Source organism: Talpa occidentalis, unplaced genomic scaffold (assembly GCF_014898055.3).
Source record: "Talpa occidentalis isolate TD23 unplaced genomic scaffold, MPIMG_talOcc4v2.1 talOcc4.9, whole genome shotgun sequence".
Lineage (NCBI taxonomy): Eukaryota > Metazoa > Chordata > Mammalia > Eulipotyphla > Talpidae > Talpa > Talpa occidentalis.
Window position 1 is genome coordinate 76,959,065 of NW_023605305.1, and position 26,180 is coordinate 76,985,244.

At 39.4% G+C, this 26,180-nt stretch overlaps 1 protein-coding gene across 2 annotated transcripts in view; it reads left to right on the plus strand.

Moving 5' to 3' along the window:
- The window catches only part of ASH1L (ASH1 like histone lysine methyltransferase), a 213,512-nt gene that overhangs the window by 170,221 nt on the left and 17,111 nt on the right, over positions 1-26,180 (plus strand). For both annotated transcript variants that reach the window (XM_037499166.2, XM_037499167.2), the window contains 9 exons: positions 1,089-1,162; positions 2,454-2,499; positions 2,616-2,724; positions 11,256-11,462; positions 11,578-11,724; positions 22,874-22,982; positions 23,420-23,584; positions 23,740-23,834; positions 25,863-26,020. In XM_037499166.2, coding sequence (XP_037355063.1) covers positions 1,089-1,162; positions 2,454-2,499; positions 2,616-2,724; positions 11,256-11,462; positions 11,578-11,724; positions 22,874-22,982; positions 23,420-23,584; positions 23,740-23,834; positions 25,863-26,020 — 1,110 coding nt within the window. The remainder of the gene's footprint in view (positions 1-1,088; positions 1,163-2,453; positions 2,500-2,615; positions 2,725-11,255; positions 11,463-11,577; positions 11,725-22,873; positions 22,983-23,419; positions 23,585-23,739; positions 23,835-25,862; positions 26,021-26,180) is intronic.

The following is a 26,180-nucleotide window of genomic DNA, read 5'->3' on the forward strand; positions in this document are numbered from 1 at the left end:
TTAAAAATTAGTAATGGTGTCACAAGGGGTTAAGACACAATCTGCAGCCTCTGCAGCACGAGTTCAATCCCTGGCCAGGGAGCAACCCACATGGCGTACCAGACATATCCTGATTTGCCCGCTGCTCCCCTCAGTAGTGTATTTCAGTCATTCTGCCTTTTCTGTCCCCCACTTTGTCTCTGGTGAATCCTTTGCAGCACAAGTTCGACCCCTGGCCAGGGAGCAATCCACATGGCACAGCAGACCTCTCCTGTCTCATCCGGTGCTCCCCAGCAATGTATTTCAGTCAGTCTGCCTGTTCTGTTCCCCACTCTGTACCTGGTGAATCCTCTTACCCCCCTGCATCTCTGGCCTATACCCCAGCTCTTGTGTGCATAAATAAATAAATAAATCCTTTTTTTAAAGATTTATTTTCTTTATGCACACAAGAGCTGGGGCACAGGCCAGAGATGCGGCGGCTGAGAGGATCCACCAGACAGAGTGGTGAACAGATTAAGCAGACTGACTGAAATACACTGCTTTTGGAGCACCGGGTGAGACAGGAGAGGTAGGCCTCGTCATGTGGGTTTCTCCCTGGCCGGCCAGGGATGGAACTCATGCTGCAGAGGCTGTGGATTGCTTCATAGTGCAGTGCTTAACCCCTTGCACCACCAGGGAGGCCCCCAAATAAATCTTTAAAAAAGTAAAGAATTTTTTTTTTTTAAGATTTATTCATTTTTATACAAGAGCTGGGGTACAGGTCAGAGGCGTGGGAGGATGAGAGGATTCACCAGAGACAGAGCGGGGAGCAGAACAGGCAGAAGGACTGAAATACACTGCTGAGGGGAACAGTGGGCACGACAGAAGAGGTTTGCGGCGCCATGTGGGAATCTCCCTGGCCAGCCGGGAATCGAACCCGCGCTACAGAGGCTGCAGACAGCTTTACAGCGCGGTGCTCAATCCGCTGCGCCACCAGGGAGGCCCAAAATAAAGAATATTTAAAAAAAAAATTAAGTCCTTATTTTTCTAGCCAGTGCATTTTAGATCTTGTGGCTTTTTGACCCTTTGTATGTATAAGTATTGAAATTGATAGTATTTTTTTGTTTCAGGAAAGTATCTAAGGCAAAAGAGAATTGACTTCCAGCTTCCCTATGACATCCTTTGGCAGTGGAAACATAATCAGGTACCAGGAATCTTTACCAGGTTTCATTTGTAAGTGGTAAAGGGTGGGGGAGGGATGCAAATCTTTTTCTCTGCCTCCTTGTTATGTTCTCATCTAGGAAGTATAAAGAAATGTCCCTGTGAAGGTTACAGACTTAAGAAAAATGAATTTACATGCATATTTAATGTGACCTATTTGCCTTAAATCATTCTTCAAAATAGCAGTAAGTGCCTGCTTCCCTAGGCAATCTTCTGTTATTATTCTGGACTTTTATTTTGGTAGCAGAGAGTCTGCTCTATAAGAATCCTGTTTGATGCGGGTCTCAGGAGAATTTAGATGTACTGCCAGCAGCATTAAGAAATTTCAGGCTTTATTTTTGTTGGCTCCTTCAGTTTGGAATTCATTTTCTCACATACAAAAGAGATTCTCCTACTAAGAGAAACAGGAGAAATGTATAATACTCTTGTACTTTGAAAATGTTTACATATATGAGAAACCAAAAATGGAAGGTGCTCTTTTTTTTTTTCTTGGTTCCATAATTGAAATAATAAGAGTGAATTGAATAAGCTCATGAGTTTTGCTAAAATTCCACCAATTTTCAGTTTTCTTTCTTGAAGTACTAAGCTCATTTCACTCATTTCAATACCTTTTTTGAAATAACCAGTCAATTGTTCATTCAAATAAAAGTGATATTCCATAAAAAAAACTACTGTGGTAGAACACTGGCGGGCTAACTACTTCTTTTCTAATACATTCTATTTACTACTGCATTCTTGATTGTAATGTGAGCACTTCATTTTTCTTGCCTGCACTCTCCCCTTTATTTACCTTTATTAATTCTCTTAATTAAAATGTAAAATGTGTTTTTCTACAATGCCCTTTCCAAAAAAGTCAGGGAAACTCTTTTTAACTTTGTAGACTTTGCCAGACCATCTAAATAAACCCTATGCAAGTTTTCCTTTATTTTAGTAGCGCCATATAGAATTTTAATATATCCAAGTAAATAGCTTTGATCTGCAGTGTGATTTTATGTCTACCCAACAACTTGCTAGAAAAACACATAATTCAAAAGTCATTTCTTTAAACTATTTGATTTTTCTTATGTTTAATTTTCTTCTCGTTAACACTGATGTAGTAAGGCACTCTTTATTTCAAGGTAAAAAGTGATCATACTAAGAGGTTCCCAGAAAGTCTTGTAAATATTCCATATGAATAGAGCACATGGATAATTTCCTATATATTTAGTGATTGATGCTACTGTCTGGCATTTGAAGTCAACTGCTATATCAAGATTTTTCTTTTTTTCTTCTAGCTATACAAAAAGCCAGATGTCCCACTATATAAAAAAATCCGTTCAAGTGAGTAAATTGGTGGCTATTTTTTCTATTTCCACACCATCAATGTTCTTCTTTGCCTGGCATTTTATAAATTACCCTGTATGTTCACAAACCATTCTTTGCTGTCTTCTCTTAAGATGTCTACGTTGATGTCAAACCCCTTTCTGGTTACGAGGCTACCACCTGTAATTGTAAGAAGCCAGATGATGACACCAGGAAAGGCTGTGTAGATGACTGCCTCAATAGGTACTGTACTAAACTGAGTCCTCTAAAAGCACAGACTTTAAGATATATAAGGCATTCATTTGGAAGGAAAAGTTACATAAGCTTGTTGATATCCCCTCAAGATGTTACACAGAGATATGTAAAATCTAATTGATGGAGCTATCTTAATCTGCTTCAGTTGTTTTTTAAAAAAAAAAAAAACATGTATTTCTCACAATTCTGGAGTCTGGGAAGTCCAAGTTCAAGATACCAACAGTTTCAGCGCCCAGTGGAGCCTACTTCTGCCTCTCCCCAGTGCATGCTTTTGGAGAGAGAGATCTTTGGATCTTCTTATTGAGACATTAATCCCTTCATGAGGTTTCTGCCCTTATGACCGAATTTATTTCCCAAAGTCCCTGATGTCTAAATACCACATTGGGGGCTATGGCTTCAACTATGAATTGGGGGACAAGGTGGCAATAATTATGGGCTGAATAAGTAACAGAAAAAGAATGAGATTTAGGGTCTTGTGCCATATTTCAATCCTTACTACTACTGCCTTCTGGTTGGGGGAGGGAGGTTGTGAGAATTGAGCTAATGTTCATAAAGCACAGTTCTGGAAACATTCCTAGATCTCAATATATGACCCCACAATAAGAGTAAAGTAGGATGATGGCAGTGAGAGAGAAGGGCATGATATACTTGGGGGTAAATGAGTTGATAAACCATTGGCATACGCATATAGGTATATGATAATTGAATCAATGCTGCTAAGAGATGATAATACCATTGCCAGGGATACAACTTGGGATTTTGATATGGGACTTTTAAGTTTAAAATTAACATTGAGGGGCCTCCCTCATGGCGCAAGGGAGGGGTTAAGCATCAGCACTGTGAAGCAATCTGCAGCCACTGCAGCACAAGTTCGATTCCCAGCCAGGTAGGTGACCCACATGGTGCAGCAGACCTCTTCTGACTCTCCCGCTGTGTTTCAGTGGATCTTCCTGTTCTGCTTCCCACTCTGTCTCTGGTGAATCCTCTCACCCCCAGCCTCACACTTCTGGCCTATACCCCAGTTCTTGTATGCATAAATAAATAAACCTTTAAAAGAATAAATAAGGGGCCTCCCTGGTGGCGCAAGGGAATAAGATGCAACCTATGAAGCTCACCGTAGCCACTGTAGCACAAGTTCGATCCCCAGCCAGGGAGCAACCCATATGGCGCAGCAGACCTTCCTGACTCGCCCACTGCTCCCCTCAGCAGTATATTTCAGTCAGTCTGCCTGTTCTGTTCCCCACTCTGTCTCTGGTAGATCCTCTCACTGCCCGCACCTCTGGCCTGTACCCCCGTTCTTGTATACATAAATAAATAAATCTTTTTTTTAATAAATAAATAAATAAAATTAACATTGAGATTTCAAAATGGAAATGTTTAATGGAGGCATAGGATTAGAGATAGAATTTGTTGGTTTTAAATTTGCAGCGTAGAAGACTCAGTGAACTTCACGTCAATACTTCCCATTCTAGAAAGTTTTCCTGGCCATAGACAACTGTTTACGCACTCTGCAGTCAGCTGTCCTGTGGACTGAGGAAATCAGTGTTTCAGTACTTCAACATGCCACTTGGGAAATCCTGCCTTATCTGCATCACTATATATTCACATCTTGTTACTGCGTATACATAAACTTTTATATAGTACTGCTAGCTGGTGGTATGGATATCCATGTTTTATGCACTGATTTCTTTTACTCATAAGTATTTTATATATAAACTTTTTTTTTTATAGAGGCATGTTTTATTGATTGATTTATTTGTTTGTTTTGTTTATACATGCACTGGGTACAGTCAGAAGCGCGGGAGGGTGAGAGAATCCACCAGAGCCAGAGCGGGGAGCAGAGCAGGCAGAAGGACCGAAGCACACTGCCGGTGGGAGCAGCGGGCGGCAGGAGAGGTCTGCACGCCATGTGGGACCCTCCTCCGGTGGCCGGGGAGCAGCCGGGGATCAAACCGGCGCCGCAGAGGCCGCGGGCAGCTTCGCAACCCAGCGCTCAACCACTGCGCCACCGGGGAGGCCCAATATATAAACTTTTATTTAAAAAAAAAGTATCAGTGTAGTCCATAGACTCATCATTTTTAGGGGCCATATTGTCTTCCATGGTTTTCCATTCTCCTGTTGTTTGGCATTCAAGGGAACTTTCAATGTTTTGCTATTTAAAAGATTCTACTGTGAAATTCTTTGTATAGATTTTTGTCCTCTTAGAGTATTTTTTTTTAATATTTTAAGTGCTCTTTTTTTTTTTTAAGTTTTTTTTATTTATACATACAAGAACTGAGGTACAGGCCAGAATTGTGGGGGTTGAGAGGATTCACTAGAGAGAGAGTGGGGAACAGAACAGGCAGACTCACTGAAATACACTGCTAAAGGGAGCAGCAGGCGAGTCAGGAGAGGTCTTTTAAGCCATGTGGGTACTGCCTGGCTGGGAATGGAACTTGTGCTGCTGTGGCTGCGCCTAGCTTCGTAGGTTCCATCTTTACCCCTTGCACCACCAGGGAGATCCCCCTTAGAGTATTTTCTTAGTAGAATTGTCTTTCTTTATACTTTGTAATTTGAACATTTTTATAATTCTTACTATTTTTGGTCAAGTAGCACTCTTAAAATACTGAATTAATGTTTGGTAATACCACCAATATATAGATATATTCTTTGCCCCATAGTTCTACCTCCTTAAAGTATTCACATCTGACCTTATCTTTGGTACTTTAGTATTTCATTGGTTTGATATGTGGGAGTACCATGTGTCCTTAAATTTTAAATGTACATTTCTTTAGATACTAACATTACTGTGTTTGTAAATATCTTTTATTGTCCTATATTGTCTACCAATATAGCTACTACCTTAGTGATTAATTCTCATGTTTCTCAAAATAGGCCCATGATGTAGGTGATAGTTTTATTGATGAAGGAACCTAGAATTTAGGTAGTAAGTTATTTCATATTATACAAAACTTAAGTGACAGAGACAGAATTTGAACCCATATAAGATTCAAATGTCTTGTTCTTCCTGCACTGCTTTTGTATAATTTAATTAGTATTTTAATCATGTAAAAATTAAAATTGGATATTTACCTTTACATAATTATATCACTTGCTGTTATATACTTTTTGTTAGTATAGGTGTCACATTTACCCTCCCCATTTCTCAAAAAAAAAAAAAAAAAAATTTCCCCAAATAAGAAAAAAAACTCTCAGCTACAGTACTGCCAACTTTATATAATAGGAATGTGATATCACTGCTTAATCAGACATCTGATGAATGACATGATAATAAATGTGACGGATACATATCTATGGAAAATTATAACATAATATGATGGATGTTCCGTACATACTTAAAAGGAACACATTAAGTTTCAGCTAAATAGAAATACTTAAAATGGAGACTGGCTTTGTTTTTCCTGTCTTTTTTTTTTTTTTTAAGATTTAATTTATTTATTTATGCATATAAGACCTGGGATGTAGACCAGAGGTGTGGGGCATGAGAGGATTCACCAGAGACAGAGTGGGGAACAGAACAGGCAGATCTACTGAAATACACTGCTGAGGGGAGCAGCTGGCAAGACAGAAGAGGTCTGCTGCGTCATGTGGGTTGCTCCCTGGCCAGGGATTGAACCTGTGCTGCAGTGGCTGGCGATTGCTTGATAGTGCTTTAACTTTAACACCTGCGCCACCAGGGAGGCCCTTTCCTATCTTTGTGTTCAAAGTTCTATAAATAATTGTGGAGAGGGAGTTAAAGATTCTGCAGGGTCCATTTTTACATCTTTGTAAAACTAGTGCAGAATTGTACTCATTTGCAGGTAATTCAAGGAAAGCTTGAATCAGGACTATTTTTAAACACAAGTTATGAGTATTTACAGTTTCTTCAAATAAATACTTTTCAAACTTGTACGCTCTTCCAAACATCATCAAATTCTGCAAATCTTCCCTGGTGGTAGATTATTGTTTCTGTACACTATGTCAAATCCATTAATGCTCCAGAACATTCTTCATTCCCTAGAGCAAAGTCTTGTGCTGTTTTATAGTCCTATATACATTTGCTCACAGCATATACTGAACCCATTCCCTCAGCAATCCGTAAGGACAGGCATGCTGTATAACAAAACTGGGTCCTAAACATTAGATTCCCTGTCTGACCCCACAGAGGATCCTTCTGTCCGGCCCCTTGTTCTTTGTTGTTGTATCTTTTTATTTGGCGGGGGAGTTAAAACTTCTTATTTGCATATTTAACAAATCATGCAATCCAATAATTAAAATCATTTGAACAACAAAAAAAGGCCTTCTGACTGAACTACATGTAATAGCCTGCAAGACACCTTGGACCAAGGTGTTCACTGTTGTCTCACCAGCTTCTTCCTTCACCAACATGCAAGATCTTTCGCTTTCCTGCCAGCCTGACAGGCAGATGGGAGAGGTAGGCATGCCTTTGTTCTTGGTAGTCCTCAATTCTTTGATGTGAAAAGGGGCAGCATTGTCATTTAAACTTAATCCAACCTCTTCACATCTTACAGAGTTAAACAGCTAAAAGAAAGTAAGAAAGCAGTGTTTGTGGAATGAAGAGCACATATTGGCAGCCCAGGCAGTGTTATGATTTGCCCGCTTGCTTCTCCTGTTCAATTATTTTTTTTTTTTAAAGATTGATTTATTTATACCAGCACTGGGTACAGTCAGAAGCATGGGAGGGTGAGAGAATTCACCAGAGCCAGAGCAGGGAGCAGAACAGGCAGAAGGGCCGAAGTACATTGCTGAGGGGAGCAGCGGGCTGCAGGAGAGGTCTGCGCGCCATGTGGGACCCTCGCCCAGCGGCCGGGGATCGAACCGGCACTGCAGAGGCTGCGGACAGCTTCGCAACCCAGTGCTCAACCGCTGCGCCACTGGGGAGGCCCCTGTTCAATTATTTCTCCTGAAAGCAGTGAATTTTTCTCTTATGTTTCTGTCTTCAATTTTGACTTACAGAATTTCACAATCTCAGTCGTATTAGTTTTGTTAGACATAGTTATAGAGGAAGTAGAGCGAGGCAAGTGAGCAAGCTAAGTTCGATCTGTGCATTGGTTACCAACGAGTATTCTTTGCCCCTTTGTTAATTGCAATTTGCTTCCACTTGTCCACCAATAAGAATTTCTAGGGGCTTTCACCTTTTGCTGCAGAAAAGCCCTACGGCCTCAAATTTTCTTGGTCCCAGAATGTAGGAGTGATTCTCTCCCCTGCCTCCAACATTTACTCCTCTCTTAAATGATTCATTTATTTGAAGTGTAAAACAAGACCTCCATAGCTAGTTAAGTCAGTCACATACAATACATTTCCCAGTGACTACTGAACCTTAAATCTTACCATATGAGGGAAAGTACTTGCCAATCTAGATCTACATTTAGAAGAAAACATTTTTCTCTTGATATTTCAGGGGTATTATTTAGCTAAAGATAATGGCAATTTACATTCCTAAATCAAAGGCTTCACTTCACATCTTAGTTTATAGCATCTACTTTTAGATTTTGATAGTATACAGTTTTGTTTTCCATATGCAAAGTAGAAACATCCTTTTTTATGTACAACTAAAGGGCTTATCTTAGTTATTTTTCAGAACAAATAGAATATCTATTTCAATGCCTTCAACCCTAGAAACCACAAATTTCGGCAACTTCTAAATAATTGTTACTCAGCAAAACTTTTTAAACCTTGAATTTTTTTAAGATTTATTTTACTTATTTATGCATACAAGAGCTGGGGTTTAGGTCAGCGATCCAGGGTGAGTGAATTCACCAGAGACAGTGTGGGGAGCAGAACAGGCTGATTGACTGAAATACACTGCTGAGGGGAGCAGCAGGCATGAGCATGACAGGAGAGGTCTGCCGCGCCATGTGGGTTAGCTCCCCAGCCAGGGTTAGAACTCATGCTGCAGTGGCTGGCAATAGCTTGATAGCACTGAGATTTTAACCCCTTTGCCACCAGGGAGGCCCTGTTTAAGTCAATTTGAATTGGGTTTCCTGTTAATTGTAGCCAAATACATCCCTAGTGCCAGAACAACCTACCACAGGAGAGGTCTGCTGAGTCATGTGGGTAGTTCCCTGGCCAGGGATCAAACTCATGCTGCAGTGGCTTCTGATAGCTTCATAGCGCTGAGAATTAACCCCTTGTGCCAACAGGAAGGCCCAGAACTTTTTTTTTAATTGAAGTCTGTCTAGTTCTTTTACCCACCTAAAGTTTACTGTTGTATGTTATGAGCTGTTATAAAAATATAGGTGGAGCATTATGAACAAGAGGTTATAGTTAGTTAAAATCATGAATGAAGAGGAGCAAGGAATGTGCCATGAAAGCTAGAGAGCAAAAAAGCGTTCCTGTTTTAAAAAACAACAACAAGGGCCTCCCCGGTGGTGCAGCGGTTGAGCGCTGGGTTGCGAAGCTGCCCGCGGCCTTTGCGGCACCGGTTCGATCCCCGGCTGCTCCCCGGCCACCAGAGGAGGGTCCCACATGGCGCAGACCTCTCCTGCCGCCCGCTGCTCCCCTCAGCAGTGTACTTCAGTCCTTCTGCCTGCTCTGCTCCCCGCTCTGGCTCTGGTGAATTCTCTCACCCTCCCGCGCTTCTGACTGTACCCAGTGCATGTATAAACAAAACAAACAAACAAATAAATAAAGCATGCCTCTATTAAAAAAAAAACAACAACAACAAAAACAACAGGACTTAGGTGGGAATCCATTATACAAGATCAAAAAATCAAAAAAAAGGGAGGACATTTTCAGAAGAGCAATTCAAAATTCATGCAACAAAGAAGTCATCTAAAGAATAAAGTTGGTAGGTAGACTTAGCAGTGAAGCTAAATTTTTCACAAATTTAGCTTAAATTTCACAAATTTAGCTTAAATTGAAAGAAAAATACAGTGAATACTTTATCTACTTAGTACTCATTTGTGATTTGACACTGACCTACTTATAAGAGAATAATCAAATGACCCTAAAAGTGCTTCAAATTGTGAAGTGTTAAATTCTTTACAAGACTTGGGCCTCCCCTGGTGGCGCCGCGGTTGAGCGCTGGGCTGCGGGGCTGCCCGCAGCTTCAGCGCCAGTTCGTTCCCCGGTCGCTGGCGAGGGTCCCACTAAATAAATAAATAAATAAATAAATAAATAAATAAATAAATTCTTTACAAGACTTATGAAATTTGATTACAAATATTTTGTGATTTTTTTGATCTACCATAATATTCTTCATCCTCTGTTGTTCTGATCATGCTAAATAGCCTTACTGAGATTCTAAACTATATCCCAAAATTAAGTGATTTCTGTAAAAGAATTCAAAAATTTTTTTAAAAACATGAGCTCATAACAAAAGCCAACTTTCATCTTCTGGATTGAATGTACTTGTGAATTCACTAGAAATTTTAGGTTCAGGTAGTGAATGGACTAGAAATACTATTTCCAATGGAAATGTCACTTATAGTTATAAAATACAAAATTCCATTAAAACATGAGTATACTAGCAATATAATTAAAACTGTTGATAAGATTCTTTTTTTGTGTGTGGGACCCTTGCCGGCGGCCAGGAACGAACAGGCGCTGCAGAGGCTGCGGGCAGCCTCGCAGCCCAACGCTGAACCGCTGCGCCACCAGGGGAGGCCCTAAGATAAATTTTTGTCTGTTATCACAATTTTTTTTTGAGGGTGGAGTGGCAGTTGTTTTTGTTTTTGTTTTTTTTTAATTTTATTTTTATATTCATTTATTTTATTTATTTATTTATTTATTTAATGTATACAAGCACTGGGTACAGTCAGAAGTGCGGGAGGGTGAGAAAATTCACCAGAACCAGAGCAGGGAGCAGAACAGGCAGAAGGACTGAAGTACACTGCTGAGGGGAGCAGCGGGCACAGCAGGAGAGGTCTGCGTGCCATGTGGGACCCTCACCCAGTGGCCGGGGATCGAACCAGCGCTGCAGAGGCTGCGGGCAGCCTCGTAGCCCAGCACTCAACCGCTGCGCCACCAGGGGAGGCCCTAAGATAAATTTTTGTCTGTTACCACAATTTTTTTTTTTTCAGGGTGGAATGGCAGTCGTTGTTGTTGTTTTTTTTTTTTTAATTTTATTTTTATATTCCCCATACAATTGCAACCCCCTTATTTTGACCCCAATCCCTCCTTTCCCTGCCCCTTCCACCCCCGTTATCACAATTTTTTAAAAAATCTGGCCACAAGCTGCTTCAAAACAAGAGTGAAGTGTAATCATCAAATTATTAATTCCTCTATGGGTTGCAGTTCATTTATTTGTAGAAGTAAGCTAAATATGATAGTATCTACCCAGGATGCTGAGCGGGCAATTGTTTAACATACAAGAAACATTCAGTGTTTGTAACTTGACTTGGAAATTTTCATATTAGTAATTTTTAAAGTTATGTATTATAACCTCATTAACCAGTCTAACTATGTTAAAATAAAAATTAATTTTAGGCATTAATTCTTTTAGTTCCTATTTTAAAAATGAATTCATGAAGGATTTATTATGTTAATTGACACATTGTTATTCCTTTTCTCTCTAGAATGATCTTTGCTGAGTGTTCCCCCAACACTTGTCCTTGTGGTGAGCAGTGCTGTAACCAGAGGATACAGAGGCATGAGTGGGTGCAATGTTTAGAACGATTTCGAGCTGAGGAAAAAGGTTGGGGAATCAGAACCAAAGAACCCCTAAAAGCTGGCCAGTTCATAATTGAATACCTTGGGGAAGTTGTCAGTGAACAGGAGTTCAGGTACAGTAGTAAAAGCTCTACTTCAGTAAAATGGATTACAATAGAAAATGGAAGATTTGAAATTTACTTTCAGTTTAATCATTAATTAGCTTTTAATCATTTCTCTCCTCTTCAGGAATAGAATGATTGAGCAGTATCATAATCACAGTGACCACTATTGTTTGAACCTGGATAGCGGGATGGTGATTGACAGTTACCGCATGGGAAATGAGGCTCGATTCATCAACCACAGCTGTGACCCAAATTGTGAAATGCAGAAATGGTAAGGGAAGCAGAGGAAGGTAAAGCCAAGAATCCAACAGGAGAAGGCATTGAGGGCATACAGAGATTGATTTTTCTACAATATCTGTCAGCTTACATAATGCAGCTCGTCCAGGCAGAGTTAAATTTCTGCTGTTCTTCTATTTCTTTCTTTTTTTTTTTTTTAAAGATTCATTTTATTTATTTATGCAAGCACTGAGTACAGTCAGAAATGCAGGAGGGTGAGAGGATTCACCAAAGCCCGAGCGGGGAACAGAACAGGCAGACTGACGAAATACACTGCTGAGGGAAGCAGTGGGCGCGGCAGGAGAGGTCTGTCGCGCCATGTGGGACCCTTGCCGGCATCCAGGGATTAAACTGGCGCTGCAGAGGCTGTGGGCAGCTTTGCAGCCCAGCGCTCAACTGCTGCGCCACCACGGGAGGCCCTGTACTTCACCTTAACTACTCACTACTAGGAAAATACAACTGCATATATATACATATATATATTCATATATATATATTTGTGTGTGTATGATAATACAGTACTAAACACTGTTACATGGTTCTTAGATCAGCTCATTCACCATATTTTTTTTTTAAAGATTTATTTACTTATGCATACAAGAGCTGGGGTATAGGCCAGAGATGCAGGGGGTGAGAGGATTCACCAGAGGCAGAGCGGGGAACAGAACAGGCAGATCCACTGAAATACACTGCTGAGGGGAGCAGCAAGCAAGACAGGAGAGGTCTGCCTCACCATGTGTTCTCCCTGGCCGGCTAGGGAGTCGAACTCGTGCTGCAGAGGCTGTGGATTGCTTCATAGTGCAATGTTAACCCCTTGCGCCACCAGGGAGGCCCCATATTTGTAATTTTTTTGAAAGATTTATGTGTGGGGCCTCCCCGGTGGTGCAGCGGTTGAGCGCTGGGTTGCGAAGCTGCCCGCGGCCTTTGCGGCACCGGTTCGATCCCCGGCTGCTCCCCGGCCACCGGAGGAGGGTCCCACATAGCACGCAGACCTCTCCTGCCGCCCGCTGCTCCCCTCAGCAGTGTACCTCGGTCCTTCTGCCTGCTCTGCTCCCCGCTCTGGCTCTGGTGAATTCTCTCACCCTCCCGCGCTTCTGACTGTACCCAGTGCATGTACAAACAAAACAAACAAACAAACAAACAAATAAATAAAAATACATGCCTCTTTAAAAAAAAAAAGATTTATGTATGTATGCAAGAACCGGGGTACAGGCCAGAGGTGTGGGGGTGGTAGTGAGAGGATTCACCAGAGACAGAGTGGGGAGCAGAACTGGCAGATCTACTGAAATACGTGGCTGAGGGGAACAACAGGAGAGTCAGGAGAGGTCTGCTGCACCATGTGGGTAACTCCCTGACCGGGGATTGAACTCGCACTGCAGTGGCTGCAGATTGCTTTATAGGGTGCGTCTTAACCCCTTGTGTCACCAGGGAGGCCCATATTTGTATTTATTTTTATTATATTCCCATTTATTTCATGTATACCAGCTTTATTATAATAAATAAAAATAAGTAAAAAAATTAGAATCTAAGGATAAAATTATATCTCAAAAACAATTTTTTAAAAAATGATAGGATAGGAGGATTCTGGAACTGTAATAAAATAGGAAGGACTGGAAATCTACTCACATAGGCAGTTGCATGGCAGAACTTGATATAACTATTTTAGAACACAGTAGGGTGTTGAAAACTTGCAGCTTGGAAAGGCTAACTTAAGTCCATTTGATTTCTTAGCATAGTAGTATCCATCACCCAACCCCAGCCACATGCCAGGTTGCTGTATATGTGTTCCTGGAAAACTTGCACAGAACTTGCAGGAGTAAGAGGGATAAAAAGGCCTCTCTCATCCAAATATTGGGAAGCTATTCTCTGATCACTGATCTGCAGCAGCAACCTTTGATCACAAAGGTGCAAATAGGACAGTCATTATTATTGCACCTCCCTCCATTGTTGCAATTTACTCTTCCAGCTGAAGTGAATTCCAGAAAATTTTAAAGAGTTTGTACTCTCTCTTATCCCTACTTCATTTTTCACTTTCCCCTTTTCAGGAAGCAGACATTAAAGACTAGGACATTCAAAAATAACTTGCATATGTGGAGAAAAAAAGGAAGTGACTGGGGCCTCCTTGGTGGCGCAGGCAGTTGAACGCTGCACCGTGGGGCTGTCCATGGCCTCTGTAGCACAGGTTCAATCCCGGCCGGCCGGCGAGAATTCCACATGATGAGGGAGACCTCTCCTGTCTCGCCCGCTGCTCCCCTCAGCAGTGTATTTCGTCAATCTGCTTGTTCTGTTCCCCGCTCTGTCTCCAGTGAATCCTCTCACCCTCTCACACATCTGGCCTGTACCCCAGCTCTTGTATAAAAATAAATAAATCTTTAAAAGAAAAAAAAGAAAGTGTTTATGCAAATGCAAGAAAAGACATAAGAAGACATTAAGTTTAAACTTCAGGCTGATCCTTGGCCCAGTCTGTCTAGAACAATCAAAAAATGAACAGCCAAAAACAGCAAGCCCTGGAGAAGCAGGATAATCTAGTTTCTGCGGTTACCATATTATTAGAATCAGATGTCTAGTGTTCAACAGTAAATCACAAGGGATAATCAATGAACTTTAAAGTAGGGCAATGGAAATTATCAAGCCTGGGGAACAGCCAAAAAATTTTTTGAAAAGGAAATATATCCTAAGGAAACTCTGATACCATCAAACAGACAAATAGATGGCATTGGTATTGCAAAAGGAGAAAGAGAAAAGGGAGCAGAGAGAATATTTGAAGAAATAATGGCTGAAAAATCCCAAATTTGATGAAAGACATGAATATACACATCCAAGAAGCTTAAGAGACATAGACCAAGACACATAATCAAACTTAAAAAGAATAGATTCTATAGAAATAAAAATTATTAGAGTATTGTGAATAATTTTATGCCCAAAAATTGGGTAACCTAGTTGATATGGACAGATTTCTTGAAGCATGAAACCTACCAAGTCTAAATCATGAGAAAAATACAGAATATGAATAGACCTACAGAATTACTGATAAAGAGATTATATCAGTAATCAGAAACCCAACAACGTAAAGCCCTGAACCTGATGGTTTCACTGTAAGCTAACACTTCTCAGTTTTTTCCAAAATTGAAGAGAAACACTCCCTCTCATTCTATGAGGCTAACATAACCTTATACCAAAACCAGACAAAGACCCTATAAGAAAAGAAAAGTTGGGCCTCCCTGGTGGCACAAGGGTTAAAGTCTCAGCACTATCAAGCTATTGCTAGCCATTGCCATATGAGTTTGATAGCTAGGGAGCTAACCTACATGGCCCAGCAGAATTCTGTCTTGCCGGGCCTCCCTGGTGGCGCAGGGGTTGAGCGCTGGGTTGCAAAGCTGCCCGCAGCTTCTGCAGCGCCAGTTCGATCCCTGGCTGCTCCCCGGCCACCAGGTGAAGGTCCCGCATGGTGCGCAGACCTCTCCTGCCGCCCGCTGCTCCCCTCAGCAGTGTACTTCGGTCCTTCTGCCTGCTCTGCTCCCCGCTCTGGCTCTGGTGGATTCTCTCACCCTCCCGCACTTCTGACTGTACCCAGTGCTTGTATAAATAAATAAAATAAAAAATCTTTAAAAAAAAAAAAAAAAGAATTCTGTCTTGCCCCCTAAAAAAAAAAAATCATTACCATCTGCAAACAGATAATTCCTCCTTTCTAATTTGGATGCCTTTTAGATCTTTTTTTTATATAATTGCTCTGGCTACAACTTCCAGTAATATATTTACTGAACTGGTTAAATCTAGATTTTTTTTTAATTTTTTTAACATTTATCATTTTTTATATTTTTTAAGACAATATTTGCTTCCCCTCCCCATTCCCTCAGATTGAGTCTCCATAGAATTTCCTTCCCCAAGGCACCCATGCACCATCACCACAGTCCCCTGTGTTCCTCCCTCCCTCCCTCTCACCCCTCTCCCTCCTCCTCCCCTGCAGTATGTCTCTGGTTTATAATTGTCTGTTTTTGCTTTGTTGTGTTTTGTACTGTTGTTTGTTTTTTTTTTACACTGATGTCTTACTTGGTTCCTCTATATTCTTATAAGTGAAACCATCTGATATTTTTTCCTTCGGGCTTATTTCACTGAGCATAATTTCTTCTAGCTCCATCCAAATTGCTGCAAATGGCATGAGTTTATCTTTTTTGATTGCTGAATAATATTCCATTGTGTATATATACCACATTTTCTTGATCCAGTCATCTATTTTTGGGCATTTGGGTTGTTTCCAGGTTTTACCTATTGTAAATAGTGCTGCAATAAACATAGGTGTACAAGTGCTCTTTTGAATCACTGTTTTTGTGTCCTTTGGGTAGATCCCTAGGAGTGGAATTGCCGGTTCGTATGGTAGCTCCATTTTTAGTAGACTGAGGAACCTCCAGACAGCTTTCCACAGTGGTTGGACCAGTTTGCACTCCCACCAGCAATGTAGGAGAGTTCCTTTTTCACCGCATCCTCGCCAGCATTTGTTGTTGCTTGTTTTTTTGATACGTGTCATTCTCACTGGTGTAAGGTGGTCTCTCAGTGTGGTTTTGATTTGCATTTCCCTGATTATAAGGGATGTTGAACATTTTTTCATATGCCTGTTGTCCATTTACATTTCCTCTTTGGAGAAATGTCTTTTGAGCTCTTCTGCCCATTTCTTGACTGGATTGTTTTTTGTTTTTGTCGAGCGGTGTGAGTTCTTTGTATATCATTGTGATCAGTCCCTTATCAATTGGATGGAATGCAAAGATTTTTTCCCAATCAGTGGGGTATCTCTCTGTTTTGGTTAATGTCTCTTTTGTTGTGCAGAAGCTTTTCAGTTTGATATAATCCCAGGTGTTTATCTTTGCCTTCACTATCACAGCTTTGGGTGATGAGTCTTTAAAGATGTTTCTGAGATGTATGTCCTGTAGTATTTTACGTATATTTTCTTTTATATATTTTATAGTTTCAGGTCTTATGTCCAGTTCTTTTATCCATTTTGAGTTGATTTTTGTGCATGGTGAGAGATAGTGGTCTTGTTTCATTTTTTTTGCATGTGGAGGTCCAGTTTTCCCAGCACCGTTTATTGAACAAACTGTCCATTGCATATTCTTTGCTCCTTTGTCAAAGATTAGTTGTTCGTATAAGCATGGCTTTATTTCTGGGCTTTCTATTCAGTTCCACTGGTCTGTGTGTCTGTTTTTGTTCCAGTACCAAACTGTTTTGATTATTATGGCTTTGTAGTACAGCTTGAAGTTTGGAAGTGTGATACCTCCTTTCTCCTTTGTTTTCATCAGTAGGGCTTTGGCTATTCGTGTTTTTTTGTGGTTCCATATGAATTTCATCAGTATTTGTTCTATTTCTTTGAAGAATGTCATTGGGATTTTTATTGGAATAGCATTGAATCTGTATATTGCTTTTGGGAGGATGGCCATTTTAATAATGTGGATTCTTCCAATCCATGAGCAAGGGATGTCTATCCATTTCTTTGTGTCTTCTTCAATTTCTTTTAACAGTGTTTTTTAATTTTCTTTGTATAGGTCTTTCACCTCTTTTGTTAGGTTTATTCCCAAGTATTTGATTTTTTTGGTTTCAATTATAAAAGCAATGGTTTTCTTGGTTTCTTCTTCAGATTGTTTGTGTATAGGAAGGCTACCGATTTTTGTGTGTTGATTTTGTATGCTGCTACTTTACTGAACTGGTTGATTATTTTGAGTAGTTTTTCTGTGGAGCTTTTAGGGTTCTCTATGTATATTATCATATCGTCTGCAAATAGTGATAGTTTTACTTCTTCTTTCCCTATTTGGATTCCTTGTATGTCTTTCTCTTGTCTTATTGGCCTGGTTAGGACCGCCAGTCATCCTTGTCTTGTTCCTGATCTTAAAGGAAAGGCCTTCAGCTTTTCGCCATTGAGAATAATGTTGGCAATGGGTTTGTCATATATGGCTTTTATCATGGTAAGGTATGTTCCTTCTATCCCAAGAATTTCAAGGGCCTTCATAATGAATGGATGTTGGACTTTGTCGAATGCTTTCTCAGCATCTATTGATAGAATCATATGGTTTTTATTTTTCTTTTTGTTGATGTGTCGGATTACACTTATTGATTTTCGTATGTTGAACCATCCTTGTGCCCCTGGGATGAATCCCACTTGAATCCCACTTTGATGCATTCTTGGATTCTGTTGGCAAGGATTTTGTTGAGGTTTTTTGCATCAGTGTTCATTAGGGAGATTGGCCTGTAATTTTCTTTTTTTGTGCTGTCTTTATTTGGTTTTGGTATTAGTGTAATGTTGCCTTCATAGAACATATTTGGTAGTATTCCTTCTTTTTCAATTTTTTGAAAGAGTTTGTGTAGGATAGGCACTAATTCACTGCTGAATGTTTGGTAGAATTCATTTGTGAAGCCGTCTGGGCCTGGGCTTTTGTTTTTGGGGAGTGCTTTGATTACTGCCTCAATTTCTCTGCTTGTAATTGGTCCGTTTAATTGTTCTATTTCTTCTTTGTCCAGCTTTGGATGATTATATCGTTCTAGGAATTTGTCCATCTCTTCTAGGTTGTTGAATTTGTTTGCATATAAGTGTTCATATTAATCTCTGATTATTCTTTTGATTTCTGCTGAGTCTGTTGTGATTTCTCCTCTTTCATTTGTAATCCTATTTATATGAGTTTTCTCCCATTTTTTCTTTGTGAGCCTGGCTAGAGGTTTGTCTATTTTGTTTATTTTTTCGAAGAACCAACTTTTGATTTCATTGATCTTTTGGATTGTTTTTATAATTTCCAATTTGTTTATTTCTGCTCTGATTTTTATTATTTCCTTTCTTCTGCTGGCTTTAGGGTTCTTTTGTTGTTCTTTTTCTAGCTTTTTGAGATGTGAGATTAGGTTGTTTCTGTGAGTTCTTTCTAGTTTGTTGATGTGAGCCTGTATTGCTATATATTTTCCTTTTATTAGTGCTTTCGCCACATCCCATACATTCTGTAAAGTGGTGTTCTCCTTGTTTTTCAACTCAGAGTATTATTTAATTTCTTCTTTGATCCCCTCATTAGTCCGGTGGTCTTCCAGTAGTGTGGATTTCAATCTCCATGAAGTGGGAGGGTTCCTTATTTTCTTTTCATGATTTATTTCTAGCTTGATGCCTTTATGATCGGAGAAGATAGTTGGAATGATTTTGATCTTCATGTATCTGTTGATGTTTGTCTTGTGGCCCAGTATGTGATCAATTCTGGAGAATGATCTATGCGCACTTGAGAAAAATGTGTACTCAGATTTTTTTGGGTGCAGTGTCCTATAGATGTCTGTTAAATCCATGAGTTCTATGTCTTTATTTAGGGCTCTCATGTCTTTGTTTATTTTTTGTCTCGTTGATCTGTCCATTGGTGAGAGTGGAGTGTTGAAGTCTCCCACTATATATGTATTTTCTTTAACGTCTGTTTTCAGAGCTATAATAATTGTCTAATATATTTTGGTGCCCCTTCATTTGGTGAGTATATGTTGATGAGCGTTATATCTTCCTATGTATTGTCCCCTTGATCATAATGTAGTGTCTGTCTATGACTCTTTTTACTTTTTTTAGTTTGAAGTCTATTTCTTTAGAGTTAATATTGATATGTTGGCATCTGTGTTTGCCGTTTTGTTTGTCTTTTTTGCGATTTTATTCCTTGCTTTATTCTGTTCTTCTTTTTCATTCCTCTGTTGGTTTTGGCTTTAGGACTTCTTGTAGAATTTTTTGGAGCGGGTGTTTAGTTATAATGAATTTCTGGAGTTTGTTTGTCTGAGAAGGTCCATATTTTTTCTTCGTAGAGGAAGGAGAGCTTTGCAAGGTAAAGTATTCTTGGTTGGCATTTGCTGTCTTGAAGTTTGCTGAATATGTTACTCCATTCTCTTCTTGCCCGTAATGTTTCTTCGGAGAAGTCTGAAGTTAACATGATTGGTTTTCCCTAATAAGTTATCTGTTTTTTCCCCCTTGCCAGTTTCATTATTTTTTCCTTGTCTTGGACTCTTGCAAGCTTTACTATTAGGTGTCTTGCTGTAGTTTTCTTTTCATTGTGGTAATTGGGAGTTCTCGCTTCTTGTATGTCTATATTCATCTCCTTTTTCATGCTTGGGAAGTTTTCTTCAATTATCTCCTTGAATAATTTCTCAGTTCCTTTGTCTTTCTCCTCACCTTCTGGAATGCTTATAACTCTTACATTTCCTCTCTTCATGGAGTCTGATCATTGTCTAAGAGTATCCTCACACCTTTTCATTTGCACTTCTCTCTCCTTTTCTCTTTTGGCTCTTTTTATTTCTTTTTTTTTTTTTTAAAGATTTATTTATTTGTTTGTTTATACAAGCACTGGGTACAGTCAGAAGCACAGGATGGTGAGAGAATTCACCAGAGCCAGAGCAGGGAGCAGAGCAGGCAGACTGAGGTACACTGCTGAGGGGAGCAGTGGGCGGCAGGAGAGGTCTGCGTGCCTTGTGGGACCCTCCTCCAGTGGCCGGGGAGCAGCCGGGGATCGAACCAGTGCTGCAGAGGCTGCGGGCAGCTTCACAACCCAGCGCTCGACTGCTGCGCCACCAAGGAGGCCCTGGCTCTTTTTATTTCTGTATCTTCGATAGTACTGATCCATTCTTCCATTTCATCGATTCTGTTTTCATTGCTTTTCCCAGAGTTCTTTATCTCCTCTAGTAATCTTCAGTTCAGTGACTATTTGTCTCAAATCATTTTTTTCCTTTTCATTTTCTTTCTGCTTTTTAATCATGATCATTAATTCTTTATCTGATAGGCTGAGAAGTTTTTCCATGTCATTGTTGAGCTCTGGTGACTGTATTTCTTTTTGTGGTGTGTTCTCTTGCAGGCTTGCCTGGTTAGTTATATTTTTTTTCTCCCTGTTGTTTGCTTTCTAATTAGTTCAATGCTTTGGGACGTTGTGCCACTGATGTTGGCAGGCATCTCTTTGGATTGCTGCTTTAGGGGTGCCGGAAACTGTTTACCAGACTGAGACCAGCACTGGCAAGCCAAAACTCCACCAGGGTGTTGATGCTGTATTGCTGGGCACTGTCCTTTATAGTTCCTCTCTCTTTATTTACTCAATTTCAACAGGGAATCAGCTAGTTGGTGATTTTGTTCTGGTCATGAGGTGGTGCCAGAGATCCCTACTGGCTGACCTGTGCTTTTTTCCAGTAGTTCTCAGCTGGCCTTGGGCTATTTGTAGGTCTCCATGGAGTACTTATCTTCCTCTAATCGCACCCGGAGCAGTTCACTCACCTCCATGGGTGATTCTTGCCGGGTTCTCTACAGTTCCAGTTCACAGGGTGCAGTGCCTGAAATAGTTCCTTTCCACTCATAGTCCCACTTGATGTGTAGTTTGTTCTTGTTGGTTGTTTTTGTTTGTTTGTTTGTTTTCCTCCTTTCTGTTGGTTGGAGAGTGCCGACTTTGTGGGTGGGGGAGGGTAGCCGGGTTCTGAGCTTTCCTCCCTTCTAGTCCTCTTTTATGGCAACTTTCTTCTTTGGGCAGTTTGCCAGAGTTGCCCATTTATCTTCCATGTCCCAGTTCTCGCAGGGACCTGCCACTTTTCCTCCCTATTAACTTTCTTTTATGGGAGGACTTACTCGCATTGTTTCCCTGCAGCCATATTGATCTCTCTCGTGTTAATCTTGATCTTAAAGGAACAGTTCTGACTATCACATTGTTATTCTGTTTACTGTGGATTTTACATACACACATACACACACATATACATTTATTATATAGGTTCCCTCTAGTGCTATATTTATCAGGAAAGGGTGTTGAATTTTGTCAAATGCTTTTCTGCATTGAGATGATCATGTGGTTTCTCCCCTTCATGCATGTTATATAGGTTGATTTCCATATGTTGAACCACCCTTGCATTCCAGGAATAAATCCCACTTGGTCATGGTGAATAATCTTTTTTATATGTTGCTGACTTATTCTGCTAGTATTTTTTGAGGATTTTTCCAAGGAATATTGTTCATAAGGCATATTGGTGTCAAGTTTTATTTTAAGGAATTTTTTTTTAATTTATGCATACAAGAACTGGGGTACAGGCCAGAGGTATGGGGAATGAGAGGATTCACCAGAGTGGGGAACAGAACAGGCAGGCTGACTGAAATACACTGCTGAGAGTAGCAGCAGGCGAGACAGGAGAGGTCTGCTGTGCCATGTGGTAATTCCCTGATCAGCTGGGGATCAAACTCATGCTGCAGAGACTGCTGGTAGCTTCATAGTGCTGTGCTCAACCCCTTGCACCACCAGGGAGGCCCGATAATGATCTTATATGGAGAAAATACTAAATGTTCCAAAAAGAAGCTGTTAAACTTAAGAAAATAAATTTAACAAAGTAACAGGATACAAAGCAAACACAAAAATCATTTCTTTTCTATACACAATGAATGCTCTGAAAAGGAAATTACAAAAACTACTTCATCTATTATAGCACCAAAAAGAATAAAATACTTAGGAATTAATCAAGGAAGTAAAAGACAAAGTGAAAACTACAAAACACTGCTAAAGAAATGAATGACAGATAAACAGAAACACATTCTTGAAGTATTGAATGTGCATGGATTAGAATATTTAATATTGTTTAAATGTTAGTATTACCCACAGTGATCTGCAAATTCAGTACACTCCCTGTCAAAATCCCAAAAATTTTTTTCACATAAATAGAAAAACCCAACCTAAAATTTATATTAAATATAACCTAAAATTTAAAATTTATATTAAATCTCAAGATTCGCCAAATTGCCAAAACAATGCTAAAAAAATAATAGAACTGGAGGACACATACACCCTTATTTCAAAACTCGGTACAACCCTAATCAAAACAGTGATAGTGGCACAAATACAGATATATACATCAATGGGATAAAGAGTACTGAAATAAACCCTGTATGACAATCAAATGATTTTTGACAGTTTTCCAACACCATTCAATGGAGTAAGGATATTTTACAGAAATAGAATGATTATAATCAGAATAAAGAAGAAATAAATGCAGAAAAGTATTTATTAGGGGAAGAATCGTTAAAATTCTTGACTAATCTGATAGGAAAAAAAAAGGCAAATTTGAAAAAGCCTATCAATTTTTGTAGTTTTCAAGCATAGTTACTAAGAATCTCTGTCTTTATATTCCTTCCTGTGTAGGTCTGTTAATGGAGTATATCGGATTGGACTATATGCTCTTAAAGATATGCCAGCTGGTACTGAACTCACTTATGATTACAACTTTCATTCCTTTAATGTTGAAAAACAGGTAAGAATAATAAAACCTAGAAGGAAGTTAAACTTTCTCACGGTGTTCACTATACCATAGGCCTTCAATAAACATTACCAATTTGTAGCCATTGAGAAGTATATTGGAGAGGGTGGTTTTTCACTCTTACCTCTACTTATCAAGATACATAGGTCTCAGTTATTCTTTCAGAATTCTGTAAAAAGAGATTGTCTAATCATTTTTCATCTCCAGGAAGTTCTTAACTATTCTGGTGAATATGTTTTCTCAAAGTTTAATATTTCCTTTCTACTATAATGGAAACTTATTTGTATTTATTTTACACCTAGTCAGTTATTTTCCTCTGCGTGAAAATTTCCCGACTCTTATTTATTGTTGGTTGTTCAGATGCTAAGGCATCCTTTTTGAACTTGTAAATGAAACTGAAGGCTGAAAGCATTTTTCTTCTCCCTTCAAAGCAACTGTGTAAGTGTGGCTTTGAGAAATGTCGAGGAATTATTGGAGGCAAGAGTCAACGCATGAATGGACTCACCAGCAGCAAAAACAGCCAGCCTGTAACCACACATAAAAAGTCTGGACGGTCAAAAGAGAAGAGGAAATCTAAGCACAAGCTAAAGAAAAGGGTGAATAATGACCTAATGACTTTCCAAACAGCTTTTTTAAGGGAGTTAATGGAATAAGGGCACTACCAAAGTTTTTGAGAATAGTTTTGATGTTTTTTTTACTTGATTTCTTATTGATCGTTTTTTTTCCCCCTTCAATCTGATCTGCTTTTCAGAGAGGCCATCTCTCTGAGGAACCCAGTGAAAACATCAACACTCCAACAAGGTTGACCCCCCAGTTACAAATGAAGCCAATGTCCAATCGAGAAAGGTAAAAAGGTTTTTCTTACCTTGAGTTCTTAAAATTTTGTGACTTGTTGCCGGTTCAAAAATGATTAAACATCTAGATAGTTGAGCCTATCCTTTTATTCGGTTGTCTGAAACCAAGGATTCTTGGGGATTCAATGAGAGAATGTTGGAATAATATAAATTAATTAATTTAAACTTTTTAAAAACATTGTTCATAAAAGGGTTAAATGTGCTTTACCAGACTGCCAAAGGAATCCATGGCAGAGAAAAGGTGAGAAATCCCTGCTTTGTGGACATGTTAACAGACCAATAATAAGGATCTGTAGGGATCATTTCTGCTCTTTCCTATATTCAGATAAAACCAGAAGTGAATAAATATGTTTGTGCCATGACTCGAATTGCCTTGGGACATACTGTACAACTTCCCTGACATAACACTCCAATATATGAGAAAGTTCATCTTTGTTTATAACTTTACTGTATGTATAATCCCTTTCATCCTATTTCACTTTGAGTCATAGAAATTCTAAACTTCAGTAAAATAGAGATGATCTGTTCCAGTGGTTTTCAACTTTGGCTGCATGTTAGTCTAGGGAGTCTTTAAAAATTCCTGATACCCAGGTATCCTCAGACCACCTTTTTTTTTTTTTTTTTTTTTTTGGTTCCCCAAGAAGCCACCACATTTATTGACACTTATTCAAGTGTCTCAGGTCCTGCATGTTTCTTGGGCTCATTCACTCCTTGTTGGGAAGGAGGCCCAGCCGAGGTAGTACAGACATTAGACCATTATCACTGTACATAGCACCTCCTCTCCTCAATTATGCTGGAAGGTCATTGTCCACCTGGAAAAGTTTGTTTCTCAGCCACTCTGTTCTCAGTGTGGTCCCTGGTGATTGAGCTGAAGGAGCGTATCACTGCCTGGAAGACCTGCAGGGCCTTCATTCTACATTCTCTTTTTGACCAGTCTGTCAAGCCAAAGAAGGAGGCCATCTGGCCAAAGGAGAGGCCATCCTCCCGCCCTCTTTTTTTTTTTTAAGTTAACTAGTTTACGACACTGTATAGGTTACAGGTGTATTCCATGCCACTTAAGTTGGAATTTTCAGAGATGGAACCCAAGCATTAGTGATTTATAGAGCTCTCCAGGTGATTTCAGTGTGCAGCCAAAGTCAGAAACTATAACATTAATCTCCCATTTATTGAGGCCCACAGTCTGATATTTATTCAAGGTCATATCTTTTTATCTGTATGCTGGTATGAAAATCAAATTACAGAACCATGAAAATAATTTTAAGTCAGTGAAGATCCACATAAGTCATTTAAGTTTAGAGATTCATGGGCGTGTACTTTACCTAACATGGTTTGCCCAGCACATACCATCTTAAATATCTTCTTTTAGAAAAAGAAAAATACCGGATGGTCTCACTCATAGCAGGAACCTAGAAAACTTAAATAAGGGACCGGGAAAATGAATAACTATAAGAAAGTGAAAATCAAAATCAACAAAAAAAATATGAACCAGAGACACTCTATGGGGGGTAGAGGGCGGGAGGGGAGGGATTGGGGTCAGAATAAGGGGGTTGCAATTGTATGGGGAATATAAAAATAAAATTTATTAAAAAAATATATTAAATAGTGCCTTTTGGGATAAAAAAAAAAAACTTCTTTTAATGTCAGTTCAGTTCTCCTTGTTATAACTGATCCTAAGCCCAGACTTTATCTTGACAACTTCCTTTAAAATTTGTACAAATGTTCCATAAAGCTCTGCCTTCAAGTCCTGCCATTTCAATTCCCAGAATTTTTGCAGCTTTTAAGTATTTGTAAATAGTACAAATAGATATTTGTACGTTTTAGATATTTGTAAATAGTACAGGGAAATGTTTTATTTTAAGTAAAAAAAATCGAGATGCAAAACTGAGTAATGTTTCTTCATCTATAATTCTCTTTTTGATAACTACATACACTTGTAAGTAAGTATGCATTTACATCATGACAAGGACAAAAATACTTGGTAAATTGAGGAATAAAGGAACTCCTTTCTTCCTTCCTTGAGGAACTTTGTATTAAAGCATCATGTGTTCTTGGTCCGAAACTGGGAGAAGATTCGGCAGAAACAGGAGGAAGTAAAGCACACTAGTGATAATATTCACTCAGCATCATTATATTCCCGCTGGAATGGTATCTGTCGCGATGATGGAAACATAAAGTCTGGTAAGATCTAGAAAAAGTTCCTATTAATTCCAAAAGATTGTCTCAAATTTTTTTGTAACTTTTTAGTTACTATCAAACAAAAATCTATTCAGAGATTCCTTTTAGTCTGAATCAATAAAGTTAAGATCCAGACATATAAGCATCAATCAGTAATAACCTA